General features: G+C 45.9%; 1 protein-coding gene across 1 annotated transcript; it reads right to left on the bottom strand.

Annotated features, from left to right (window-relative positions):
- Positions 1 to 783: 783 nt before the first annotated feature.
- Positions 784 to 13476, bottom strand: LOC106571654 (cysteine-rich protein 2). Its single transcript, XM_014144965.2, has 8 exons — positions 13054 to 13476; positions 8322 to 8416; positions 7737 to 7794; positions 7421 to 7549; positions 7208 to 7276; positions 3911 to 4005; positions 1787 to 1844; positions 784 to 1654 (listed from the first exon to the last, which is right to left on the bottom strand). The coding sequence occupies exons 1-8, from the start codon at positions 13232 to 13234 to the stop codon at positions 1578 to 1580; spliced, it is 762 nt and encodes a 253-aa protein (XP_014000440.1). The 5' UTR covers positions 13235 to 13476; the 3' UTR covers positions 784 to 1577.
- Between the last annotated feature and the right edge of the window lie 783 nt (positions 13477 to 14259).

Raw genomic sequence — 14259 nt, forward strand, 5'->3', positions numbered from 1 at the left:
ATTGATAATGTCAAAAGCTGCACTGAATTCTAACAAAACAGCTCCCACAATCTTTTTATTATCAATTTCTCTCAGCCAATCATCAGTAATTTCTGTAAGTGCCATACATGTTGAATGCCCTTCCCTATAAGTGTTCTGAAAATCTGTTGTTCATTCGTTTACTGTGAAATAGCATTGTCATTTTTTCCCAAAGTTTACTAAGGGTTGGTAACAGGCTGATTGGTCGGTTGTTTGAGCCAGTAAAGGGTGCTTTGCTATTCTTTGGTAGCGGAATGACTTTAGCTTCTCTCCAGGCCTGAGGGAACAAAGTTTCCTGTAGGCTTAGATTGAAGTAAAGGCAATATTGTCCGCTATCATCCTCAGTCAATTTCCACCCACGTTATCAGACCCAAGTGGCTTGTCATTGTTGATAGACAACAATAATTGCTTCTCTTCCACACTCACTTTACGGAATTCAACATTTCAATGCTTGTCATGCCTAAGTTTGCTAACCCTACCAATGAAAAAAACATTAAAGTAGTTGGCAATATCAGTGGGTTTTGTGATGAGTGAGCCATCTGATTGATTCAATGAATGATAGGGCCGAGTTTGCCTTTTTGCCCAACATTTCATTTAAGGTGCTCCAAAGCTTTTTACTATAAATCTTTATATCAGATAGCTTTATCTTTATATAATTTATCTTTGTCTGAGTTGTAGCCTACACTGTAATAACTACCACCAATATGTAACAGGTTCCTGTAAATAACCCTTTATACCTTTCCCCAAATAAGACACAAAACAAACTTTTATGTTCTCACAACTTTATTGTAGAAAACCTCTGATGACCCATGTTCTTAAGTAACACTCCTTTGGTGCACAACCAACAGCAATAGGCTAACAATAATGCACATTCCCAGTATGCTCTATCTATTCTGTTTCTACACTATCATCCTGTTCTCCGAGACGCAGGGTGAACTTGGCAAGAACATACTGAATAGGCCTATAGCAGAAAGCTTGGAAATCATCATGCCAGTTGTGTATGCCATGTATTTGTAGGTGCACAGATAAATGACATTATTTTCAGGGAATGAAAAACCGTAGGCCTACCACCCCCTCATCTTTCCCTCACTAGGTCTGTGCTGTACTGTGTAGAGTCAAACCATATGGTGGCTTTCATTTAATACACATTGTACTGTACATCTTACACACACACTTCTGCTGATTTGGCATCTTGGAGAGATATGAACAATGAGGAAGGGGACATCGATGAACCTACTGTACATTTCACAGGGGAGAAGTTCGCTATAAAGATTCATTGCAATACAAAAAGTAGAGGTATAAATAATCTATAACTACAACTCAACATTCTAAATATCCATTCTTGTGAGTTAAGCATACAACATGTACTATTTGACACTTGGTTCCTGTAGATGCTGAATAACCTAAAGGAGAGGCAGAGTAGAAAGTGTAGGGACAGGTTGGAAATACAGATAGGGTGAGTATATCTAAGACTGGGGATAGGTACAAGGCATGAGGTGAGAGAGCCAATGTTGAAGAGGTCTGGCTGGAGGAGAAGGTGGTGGGGGATATGGGTAGACTCAAGGCTGGGCCTCAGTCTCTGCCTCAGCGCTGGGTTCATCGTAGATGTAGCTCCCAACACCTCCAGTGTTCACCCCTGGAATGGAACAATGGACATCTGACTATGGTGATATCTATGAAATATCATAATACATGTAAAGCATAGCAATAGGGTGGTTGGTCTTTCATATGGTTAAGAGGAAGAAAGTCTTGAGTGAGTATAGCATACCTTTGGGCCCAAACAGGGTGGCATAGCACGGTTTGTGGCAGTAGGGCTGCCCATCATGCTGAAACAGAATGGAATTCATATAATTTACCTTACCCAGACCGTTCCTGCCACATGCATTATTGTCACAACCGTCGTCAAGAATGGACCAAAGCGCAGCGGGAATGTGGATACTCATAGTTTCTTTTAATAAACTTAAGTAAAGCATCCACAGGAAAAACAATAAACAAATACTAACGACGGCAACAGTGTAGCAGGCTCACAAACAACTACCCACAACCCCAAAGAAAAACACACTCCTATATAGGACTCCCAATCAAAGGCAACTCAACACACCTGCCTTCAATTGGGAGTCCAATCACCCACACAACATTTAAAACACAAACCCCCTGCCACATCCTGACCAAGACTAACACAATTCCGCCCTCTGCTGGTCAGGACGTGACAGTACCCCCCCCCCTCAAGGTGCAGACCCCGGAATGCACCTAAAAAAAAAAAACACAAAAAAATCCCCAATACCCCAACAAAACCAATAAACAATAACCCCTAAACAATAAGGGAGGGAAGGGAGGGTGGCTGCCGTGTGATACACCCTCCCTCCCCCACCCACCTATCCTGGAGGTGGCTCAGGTGCAAGACGTGGACCTCGCTCCACCTTCGGCGTCGCCCACTTCGGTGGCGCCGATAGCTGCACCGTGCAGACGGGCCACTCGGGCTGGGCCGGAGGGCAGGCGGGCCACTCGGGCTGGGCCGGAGGGCAGGCGGGCCACTCGGGCTGGGCCGGAGGGCAGGCGGGCCACTCGGGCTGGGCCGGAGGGCAGGCGGGCCACTCGGGCAGGGCCGGAGGGCAGGCGGGCCACTCGGGCAGGGCCGGAGGGCAGGCGGGCCACTCGGGCAGCCCTGGTGACTCTTGACTGGCGGGCAGCTCTGGTGACTCTTGACTGGCGAGGCTGGGCTGACGCACTAGACGCCTGATGCGTGGGGCTGGTACTGGACGTGCCAGCCTGGAGACACGCACCTCCATGCTAGTGCGTATGGCGGGAAACACCGGACCGTAGAGGCGCACTGGCGGTCTTGAGCGCAGGGTTGGCATCACCCCTTCCGGCTCAATGCCTACTTCGCCCTGGCACATGCGGGGCGCTGGTACTGTGCCTCCTGGCCTGAAAATCCCAGGCCTCACCACAGCCCCAAAGCACGGGACCTGTCCAGTCTGCCCTACAAGGGTACGGGGAGCTGGCCTGGGGCTCCAATCTCGCCCCGCCAAACAGCCCTTGTGCCCTCCCTTAACTTGTCCTCCCAGAATCTTTGCTCATCCTGCCAAGTCCATCCATCCACGCTGTTCCCCTGTGGCTTCCTCTTCCGCTGCTTGGTCCTTTTGTGGTGGGTAGTTCTGTCACAACCGTCATCAAGAATGGACCAAGGTGCAGCGGGAATGTGGATACTCATAGTTTATTTTAATAAACTTAAGTAAAGCATCCACAGGCAAAACAATAAACAAATACTCACGACGGCAACAGTGTAGCAGGCTCACAAACGCAGTGCTCACAAAAAACTACCCACAACCCCAAAGAAAAACACACACTCCTATATAGGACTCCCAATCAAAGGCAACTCAACACACCTGCCTTCAATTGGGAGTCCAATCACCCACACAACATTTAACAAACACAAACCCCCTGCCACATCCTGACCAAGACTAACACAATTACGCCCTCTGCTGGTCAGGACGTGACAATTATAGGCCTATGTATCAATCTATGGCCATAGAAATATAATTACTAGAACTGAACTACGCTGCACTCCCACTGTAAATTGTACATTTTATAAGTATATTCTTAGTATATTCTCTGTACATTTTCAACTGTAAATTTGCATACTCTCCTATCATGTGTAATTGTTCTTTGTTTATTGTATTTATATTGTATGTACTGTATGTAGATTATGTGTTGTCTGTCTATCACTAGCAGCACCTTCTCACTAAGTCAAATTCTGAGTATGTGAAAATGTCATTCAGATCACAGAAAGCACAGACAGGGCATCTCCTTAAATCTTTGTATTTTCTGTCCTTTCTCCCCTCCCCACATCTCCCACTTCCCTACCCCTTCTCCCCTTCTCCCCGTCTCTCACCTCTGCGTGGCTTCCTGGGGCCAGAGTCTTGCAGCATCTCTCACAGCGCAGACAGGGTCGATGCCAGTCCTTCCCCAGGGACGTTACCTTCTCAGCTGCAAACACAAGCACACACGGAAGCGCACGCACACACACACAATTTCAGGCATATCACCATGGAAACAACATTCCTCCCACCATGTGCATTGAAGACACACACTCACATACACATACACATATACATGATACACAGATACATACACAGATACATGATACACAGATACATACACAGATACAGTACATACACAGACACATGATACATACAGATACACAAATTCTTCAAAGTAGCCACCCTTTGCCTTGATGACAGCTTTGCTCACTCTTGGCCTTCTCTCAACCAGCTTCATGAGGAATGCTTTTCCAACAGTCTTGAAGGAGTTCCCACATATGCTGAGCACTTGTTGGCTGCTTTTCCTTCACTATGCGGTCCATCTCATCCCAAACCATCTCAATTGGGTTGAGGTCGGGTGATTGTGGAGGCCAGGTCATCTGATGCAGCACTCCATCACTCTCCTTCTTGGTCAAATAGCCCTTACACAGCCTGGAGGTGTGTTTTGGGTCATTGTCCTGTTGAAAAACAAATGATAGTCCCACAAAGCGCAAACCAGATGGGATGGCGTATCGCTGCAGAATGCTGTGGTAGCCATGCTGGTTAAGTGTGCCTTGAATTCACTGACAGTGTAACCAGCAAAGCACCCCCACACCATCACACCTCCTCCTCCATGCTTCATGGTGGGAACCACACATGATGACATCATCCGTTAACCTACTCTGCGTCTCACAAAGACACGGTGGTTGGAACCAAAAATCGCAAATTTGGACTCATCAGTCCAAATGACAGATTTCCACTGGTCTAATGTCCATTGCTCGTGTTTCTTGGCCCAAGCAAGTCTTATCTTCTTATTGGTGTCCTTTAGCAGTGGTTTATTTGCAGCAATCTGAAATTATAGGCAATTAGCAAGACACCCCCAATAAAGGAGTGGTTCTGCAGGTGGTGACCACAGACCACTTCTCAGTTCCTATGCTTCCTGGTTGATGTTTTGGTCACTTTTGAATGCTGGCGGTGCTTTCACTCTAGTGGTAGCATGAGACAGAGTCTACAACCCACACAAGTGGCTCAGGTAGTGCAGCTCATCCAGGATGGCACATCAATGCGAGCTGTGGCAAGAAGGTTTGCTGTGTCTGTCAGCGTAGTGTCCAGAGCATGGAGGCGCTACCAGGAGACAGGCCAGCACATCAGGAGACGTGGAGGAGGCCGTAGGAGGGTAACAACCCAGCAGCAGGACCGCTACCTACGCCTTTGTGCAAGGAGGAGCAGGAGGAGCACTGCCAGAGCCCTGCAAAATGACCTCCAGCAGGCCACAAATGTGCATGTGTCTGCTCAAACGGTCAGAAACAGACTCCATGAGGGTGGTATGAGGGCCCGACGTCCACAGGTGGGGGTTGTGCTTACAGCCCAACACCGTGCAGGACGTTTGGCATTTGCCAGAGAACACCAAGATTGGCAAATTCGCCACTGGCGCCCTGTGCTCTTCACAGATGAAAGCAGGTTCACACTGAGCACATGTGACAGACGTGACAGAGTCTGGAGACGCCGTGGAGAACGTTCTGCTGCCTGCAACATCCTCCAGCATGACCGGTTTGGCGGTGGGTCAGTCATGGTGTGGGGTGGCATTTCTTTGGGGGGCCGCACAGCCCTCCATGTGCTCGTCAGAGGTAGCCTGACTGCCATTAGGTTCCGAGATGAGATCCTCAGACCCCTTGTGAGACCATATGCTGGTGCGGTTGGCCCTGGGTTCCTCCTAATGCAAGACAATGCTAGACCTCATGTGGCTGGAGTGTGTCAGCAGTTCCTGCAAGAGGAAGGCATTGATGCTATGGACTGGCCCGCCCGTTCCCCAGAACTGAATCCAATTGAGCACATCTGGGACATCATGTCTCGCTCCATCCACCAACGCCACGTTGCACCACAGACTGTCCAGGAGTTGGCGGATGCTTTAGTCCAGGTCTGGGAGGAGATCCCTCAGGAGACCATCCGCCACCTCATCAGGAGCATGCCCAGGCGTTGTAGGGAGGTCATACAGGCACGTGGAGGCCACACTCACTACTGAGCCTCATTTTGACTTGTTTTAAGGACATTACATCAAAGTTGGATCAGCCTGTAGTGTGGTTTTCCACTTTAATTTTGAGTGTGACTCCAAATCCAGACCTCCATGGGTTGATAAATTGGATTTCCATGGATTATTTTTGTGTGATTTTGTTGTCAGCACATTCAACTATGTAAAGAAAAAATTATTTCATAAGATTATTTCATTCATTCAGATCTAGGATGTGTTATTTTAGTGTTCCCTTTATTTTTTGGAGCAGTGTATATATATAAGAATTTGTCCTTAACTGACTTGCCTAGTTAAATAATGGTTATATATACACTGCTCAAAAAAATAAAGGGAACACTGAAACAACACAATGTAACTCCAAGTCAATCACACTTCTGTGAAATCAAACTGTCCACTTAGGAAGCAACACTGTATATATATATATATATGTATACGTATACATACCACCCCTACCTTGTCACAACACAACTGATTGGCTCAAACGCATTAAGAAGGGAAAGAAATTCCACAAATTAACTTTAACAAGGCACACCTGTTAATTGAAATGCATTCCAGGTGACTACCTCATGAAGCTGGTTGAGAGAATGCCAAGACTGTGCAAAGCTGTCATCAAGGCAAAGGGTGGCTACTTTGAAAAATCTCAAATATAATGTATATTTTGATTTGTTTAACACTTTTTTGTTACTACATGATTCCATATGTGTTATTTCAGAGTTTTGATGTCTTCACTACTATTCAACAATGTAGAAAAAAGTAAAAATTAAGACAAACCCTTGAATGAGTGTCACGTTTACTCCCGCTTCCCCTCTCCGGCGCATTGACGTCGCCAGTTGTCTCATCATGAGACTCACCTGGACTCCATCACCTTCCCGATTACCTGCCCTATATCTGTCACTCCCCTTGGTTCTTTCCTGAGGCGTTATGACTCTGTTTCTGTTTCATGTCTGTACGCTTTTTGTATTTCTTGTTTTGTACTATGTTCTAGTTATTATTCAATTTGCACTCCCTGCACATGCTTCCAGACTCCCAGTGTACACGTTACAAGTAGGTGTGTCCAAACTTTTGACTCGTACTGTACATACACAGATACATACACATAGGCACATACAAAATGACATGGACATTAACATAACAGGCTTACCGAAATACACTGTCTTGCTGCATCTTGGACATTTACTGGGCTCTCCAGAAAAAGTGGAGAAGCTTGCGGCTGTGTCAGAAAGAGATGGAGGAGAACAGGACTGTTACACAACCAGTGGTGAAAATACACTGAATACCCTCTCCATATGGGATAACACAAGACAGTAGCTCTATCCTTCTTTTTTTCATTTTCCCCCCCCGGCATGTTCCTTACCCTTCACTGGGCCTTTGGCGTGAGCTTTCTTCTCCTCGGGTTTGGCCCCTGTTTCCGTGGAAACGCTGGCAGGGGTATCGTTAACGGGAGCCTCATAGACGTAAGAGCCAGCACCTCCTATGTTCACACCTACAGAGAGAGAGAGAGAGGCTTTATTACATACTGTGCGAGCACATTAACCAAAGCAGTTTCCTTTTATGAGACTCTGGAGAAGCATAAATTATGCCTATCTTAGGGGCTCACTGTAATTAAACATTTTATTAGCACATAAGCACAAAACAAAATAATGGCTGACAATAAAGTTGATGTATTTCACCTTTTGGTCCAAAGAGGGCAGCATAGCATGGCTTGTGGCAGTAGGGTGTTCCATCATGCTGTGAACAGAAAGAAAGACAATGAGCAAAAGTATCTGGGAACAAACACATTGGATTGTGTTGGGCTTCATTTTGGTATAAACTCAAGTCAAAAATACCCATTTTAACATATTGATGTCCATTCCAGCATTGAGGGCTGCATGACTGACTTTGGTTTAAAAGGCTGACGTAGCTTTGGAAGGATCTTTGGATCTTTTAAACAAACATGCCACAAATAAGAGAGGAACCCAATGGATTTCAGATTGCACTGAACACTACACGTAAAACCACATCCTTTAGTAGCCTGTATGAACCTCAATAGAAGCCAATCCTATCTGTTCGTAACTGGCCTAGCCTCCTGTACGGTACAGTGCCCATATTGATGAATAGGCTATGTCAGAATGCTGATACTCTCCCCATGAGGCCCTAACCCTCTCTAACCCTCCCAGAGATCTATGGTAACAGTTACTCCTCTCTATTGTACACAAAGCCCCCCGTGGTTGTCCACTGACTGTCTCTGTGTGGGGTAAGCTACCGACTCCTCTTACTTCAGCATGGCCCCCTGGGTTCAGGGTCTTGTTGCAGCGCTCACATTTCAGACAGAACTTGTGCCAGTCTTTCCCCAGAGATGTCACCTTCTCCGCTGGGAGGAGGAGAGACAGAGAGAGGGAGGGGGGGGGTTACATTACTGTAGAGGAAAGGGACAGGTTGTGGTTGCATTTACACATGTAGATGTCAATTGAGTATGAGATGTTAGAGTGAGCTAGTTCGGTAGGGAAGGACATTTTTCTGGCGGTTGGATTGTGTCAGTCATTAATTTCTTCATCAACCTAAACCCCACCCTGTCCATTGCCTTCTGAACGGGAGTCGGGTTATCTCTGTTGTACGGAGGAGTAGATTCTCTTTCATGTTGATGATCATGTTATATTGATTCCACCATTTTCTCCACGTCTCCATTGTGCCTCCAGTCTTTTCTGGTCAGTGTATCTTTTGGTGCCTGGCCCCCCGCTGTGCCAGACTTACCCATAGCATGAGTCACCATTGTAATTCAAAAGCCTGTTTCATATCTCAAATCCCAAAGCCTCTGCCCCACTTCTGTCCGTTCCGCCTGGCCATCATTCTGTCAGACACACACACGCCCACACGCACACATTGGCACGCATGCACAGTCCCAATCTGCCTGTAAATTAGACTACAGTAAGAGAGGAGACAATATGCTGCAAATGCTTCCTGTCCAATGTCTAATGCCTGTCCCTGGCTGCTGTGGGATTGCAAGGAGAGAGAGAGAGAGGACATAGAACAAGCTACTCAATGAGGCTTTTATCTCTAACCTCTGTTAGATATAGCCCAGAATACCGAGGCAGGCCACATGCCTCTGGCACACCCAGATATCCCATGCTTTTTAGACTGGCGACCTGTCACTAATGCAAGATACAGTTAAGTGGGAGGCAGTGACCACATAGTCACCTCGGCAGACAGACAATAGCCAATTTGCCTTGAGAGTCATGAGAGTCTGTCCCTGCAGGGTGTTCTCTCCCTGTCTCTCTCTGTCGATCTCTCTCTTTCTCTCTCGCTCTTGTTCTCCCTCTCTACATTTCCCAGCTGCATGGATGGCATACAAGCATGCACACAAACACATACATGCACGCACACACACACACACACACACACACACACACACACACACACACACACACACACACACACACACACACAAAGACAGAGAGTAAATGAGAAAGAGATAGACAGAGTGAGAAAGTGAGAAAGAAAGAGGGAAGCCTGTGGGGGTTGTTCAGTCTAAATAATTAAGGTTGATTAAGGGTATTTTGTTTCCCCTCTGGTACAATATGTGACTATGTCTCATCCTGTATCTGTTGATGAAATCCATCCAGTGGCAGTGTGGGAGCAGGACTCTATGGCAGGATCCTGAATGGCATCCTACACAAAAGGGTTCCTTGGATGTCACCATAGGAGAACCCTTTTTGGTTCCAAGTAGAACCCTTTTCGGTTCCAGGTAGAGCCCTTTTGGGTTCCGCAAAAAACTCTGTGAAAAGGGTTCTACCTGAAACTAAAAAGGGTTCTCCAAAGGGTTATTCTATGGGGACAGCTGAAGAACCCTTTTAGGTTCGAGATAGCACCTTTTTTTCAAAGAGTGTATTCCCTATTTAGTGCACCACATAGGCAACAGGGTACCATTGGGGGCACAGCCTATGACTCGGACAGTCAGGGAGGACGGAGGATTATTATCAGCTTTCATGGACAGGAACAGCAACTAAATGACACATGAAGTCAGTACAGTTTCAGAGATATGGCTGATGACGATTATGCAATGGCCCAGATTAGAGTGTTAAAATGAGAGAGGAGATCTTGTGGGGGCCGAATCAAAGACTAGGAGTTACGCAACATACATCAAACATCATCTAAACTCCTGAGGCAAAAGGACTTCATAATGAGAGTGGGAGTAGAGAGGTAAACACAGCAGATTTAGCAGCACTCAATGATAGCATCAAAGCAGACATGGACTTAAGAAATGAGGAGCCTAAGGGGGAAGCGTGTGAATATGTGAATAAACACAAAGAGAGTGGCATTGCCCTCTTTATTGGTGACACGACACACAAGCACAGGTCAGAGGGACATTCCATAAGGGAAAGTATTAAGATAATAGACAGTAAGCAGATTTCAAGTATTATCTGGTATTCATTCATTCATTCATTCATTTATTACCAGATAGAAAGCCCAAGATATTGCCCATTCTGGGCTAATTAGGTAAGAAGATACAGATGCTTCAAGATGAAGGAAAAGTGTTGCGAGGAGGTTTTATTCTGATGCACTGCCGATGACTATCATAGACCCACACTTACTGTTTTAACTCATGAAAAAGAGTGTAATATAGTCTAAGAAGAACTATCAAAACAATCTCTTTCATTGTTTTTTTTTTTTACTATGGTGTATGCCTACTTTTTACAGGGGAGTGGGAAATAAATAACAGAGACTAGATTGAATCATGTATGTTTCAACATACAGTAGGCCTACAGCCATATGAGAGAACATGTTGAATCGGCTTGTCGTTTACAGTGTCTCGGACTCACATGCACGCTCTGTCATTGGTTTGGTTGGTCGGCTGGCTCGCGCGAGGCTCCACTCCATTTCCTTCTTTGGGAGCTGTCCATGCCAGTTAGTACTGAAATCAGATTCTTATTGTTCTCCAGAGATACACTATATATACAAAAGTATGTGGATACCCCTTCAAATTAGTGGATTCGGCTATTTCAGCCACAGCTGTTGCTGACATGTGAATAAAATTGAGCACACAGCCATGCAATCTCCATTGACAGACATTGTCAGAATGGCCTTACTGAAGAGCTCAGACTTGCAACGTGGCACCGTCATAGGATGTAAGTGTAAGTGCTGTAAGTGCTGTTATTGTGAAGAGGAAACGTCTAGGAGCAACAACAGCTCAGCCACAAAGTGGTAGGTCACACAAGCTCACAGAACGGGACCGCCGAGTGCTGAAGCGCGAAGCGTGCAAAAATCATCTGTCCTCAGTGGCAACACTCACTACTGAGTTCCAAACTGCCTCTGGAAGCCACGTCAGCATAAGAACTGTTTATCGGGAGCTTCATGAAATGGGTTTCCATGGCCGAGCAGCTGCACACAAGCCTGAGATTACCATGCGCAATGCCAAGCGTTGGCTGGAGTGGTGCAAAGCTTGCCGCCATTGGACTCTGGAGCAGTGGAAACGTGTTCTCTGGAGTGATGAATCACGCTTCACCATCTGGCAGTCTGAAGAATTAATCTGGGTTTGGCGGATGCCAGGGGAACACTACCTGCCCCAATGCGTAGTGTCAACTGTAAAGTTTGGTGGAGGGGGAATAATAGTCTGGGGCTGTTTTTCATGGGTCGGGCTAGGCCCCTTAGTTCCAGTGAACGGAAATCTTAACCCTACAGCATACAATGATATTCTAAACAATTCTGTGCTTCCAACTTTGTGGCAACAGTTTGGGCAATGCCCTTTCCTGTTTTAGCATGACAATGCCCCTGTGCACAAAGCGAGGTCCATACAGAAATGTTTTTTCGAGATCAGTGTGGAAGAACTTGACTGGCCTGCACAGAGCCCTGACCTCAACCCCATTGATCACCTTTGGGATGAATTGGAACACCGACGGCGAGCCAGGCCTAATCGCCCAACATCAGTGCCTGACCTCACAAATGCTCTTGTGGCTGAATTGAAGCAAGTCCCCGCAGAAATGTAACAACATCTAGTGGAAAGCCTTCCCAGAATGGAGGCTGTTATAGCAGCAAAGGGGGAACCAACTCCATATTAATGCCCATGATTTTGGAATGAGATTTCTGACGAGCAGGCATCCACATTCTTTTAATCATGTAGTGTAGGCCAGGGCAAAGTCAATGCAACAAATTAATTATTTATATGGAAGGTAGGGCCTATCTATCAGCGCAGCAACATGCCTAATTAATTGGTTTAGCTCAATCTGATTATTGTGCCAAGCAGCTAGGCTGGCTATCTCAATTAATTTAAAACCATGAACATATTCCCTGAACAGGCCTACTGTAAATAGGCTTTCGGATAAGGAGAAATGTTTTACTTTTAAATCCATCTAATAGCCATCAATGGGAAAGGCTGCTTATGTCAATAATCTGGGGACAGATGTTTTCACTTTAGGCTATATCCCTCCAAAACCCAACTGGTCAGTTGCAGGTTAGCGGTGTGCGCTGGAAGTAGACTTGGCCCTCACCCGTCTGCAGGGCGTTGTATTGGACTGATATTACGAATATTTGCACTGCTCTGATCGATGTATAGGCTAGCCAATACTCGTGGGACGTAGGTTTCCCATATGCCCTGATGAAGGAAGAAATGATCCCACCTCCTTGCATGGCATAAGCAGATGTAGGCTATACCACACATCACTTCCGAAGTCATGTACAGTCAGGGAGCCGGGCCTAATTGGTTTAGCCTATATAGGCACGCTAGGCTGACGCCGCTGACCCATACCTAAAGTAAATAGCCTACTGGTTCGTTCTAATAAAATAGATCAAAGGCAGTACAATGTCCAATGAGGTCTTCCCCAATCTGTAGGGTAATATTGTCTAGGCTTACTGTATAATTATAATGTGACAGTGGGCTTATAATTTAGAAAACAATAGCTGTAACGGTGTCTACAATAGCCTAAGTAATTAGGCCGACATAGCTCACTCGTGGGGGTTTCACACACTACAGACATGGGATGGTTGGCTATATGATCATATGAAAAATGCACTTACCAAAATAAACCGTCTTGTCGCATTTAGGACATTTCGATGCCATGTTCCATATATTCTGGACTAATGCCTGTAGACGAGAGAATATGATATCCTTTTTCTTTTTAATTGAGCAATTTGAATCGACGATTTCCCCCCTAGATTTTATTGATGGGCAAGTGGAAATAGCAGGCTGCATCCCCATACATTATTCTGTTAAATTTACATAGCCCCTCCTCTGTGATGACGTAGACCTGCTGATTCTGGCCTCGTCCCAATACTGTAAAATGGCTCCTTTGGCTACTGCACAGCAGACTAGAACCTAATCCATGAGGACAGAGATTTAACATAAACGTTATACACATTTGAACCAAAATATACCCAGCAACAGCAGTACAACTGTGGTTGTTTCTTATTTGGGAGCCAATTTTAAATGTGGCATCACAGCAGGCTACCGTGAATAATTTCCATGAGAGTCGATGTCATCACTTCTATATCAGGTGTCCCTGTATGTGAACTCGATTAATCCCATTGGAACCTAACAGGGACAGTTCCTCTACTCTCCCACTTCATCTTTCAACACTAGACTTCTCTGTTTGTTTCAGCTTCATGTGGTTGTTAGGATACTCTCAGGCCTACCCCTGTGCTACAGAATGTTAAGTGACGCTCTACAAGTCCCAAGGATACTGTAGGTTACTGTAGATACTGTAGGCTACTGTGGATTCTTGGCATTCATATAATGTACATCAGATATTTGCTACAAATGATCTTGAATCCCAAAGAGGCTAAACAGTCTAATCCTTTTGTGGTCTCATTAAAAGTTCAGACTGACTCTATGACAGGATTTGTACCTGTCCTTACAGTCATGACAGTTGTTACCAGGGTGGACTGGGACAAAAAATCATCCCTGGCATTTCAGCCACACCAGCCCACATCACTTCACGCACCGTGCGCACCCCAGCTACTTACACACACGGTCACGACTTCCGCCGAAGTCGGTCCCTCTCCTTGTTCTGGCGGCGTTCGGCGGTCGACGTCACCGGTCTTCTAGCCATCGCCGCTCCACTTTTCATTTTCTATTTGTTTTGTCTTGGTTTTCCGCACACCTGGTTCACATTCCCTCATCTGACTAAATGTATGTTACCCTCTGTTCCCCCCATGTCTGTGTGTGGAATTGTTTGTTAAGTGTGGTTCGCTTCACGCTGGTTTGCGCCAGGTATGTGTTTGACA

The sequence above is a fragment of the Salmo salar genome, chromosome ssa15, assembly GCF_905237065.1.
Source record: "Salmo salar chromosome ssa15, Ssal_v3.1, whole genome shotgun sequence".
NCBI classification, from domain to species: Eukaryota; Metazoa; Chordata; class Actinopteri; order Salmoniformes; family Salmonidae; genus Salmo; species Salmo salar.

Coding starts and splice junctions, on each gene's coding strand:
- LOC106571654 (XM_014144965.2), bottom strand. CDS start 13,234: ATGGGGATGCAGCCTGCTATTTCCACTTGCCCATCAATAAAATCTAGG. Junction 7,795..8,321: donor ACCCAGGGGGCCATGCTGAA/GTAAGAGGAGTC, acceptor TTCTGTTCACAG/CATGATGGAACACCCTACTG. Junction 4,006..7,207: donor CAGCAAGACAGTGTATTTCG/GTAAGCCTGTTA, acceptor TTGTGTTTGCAG/CTGAGAAGGTAACGTCCCTG.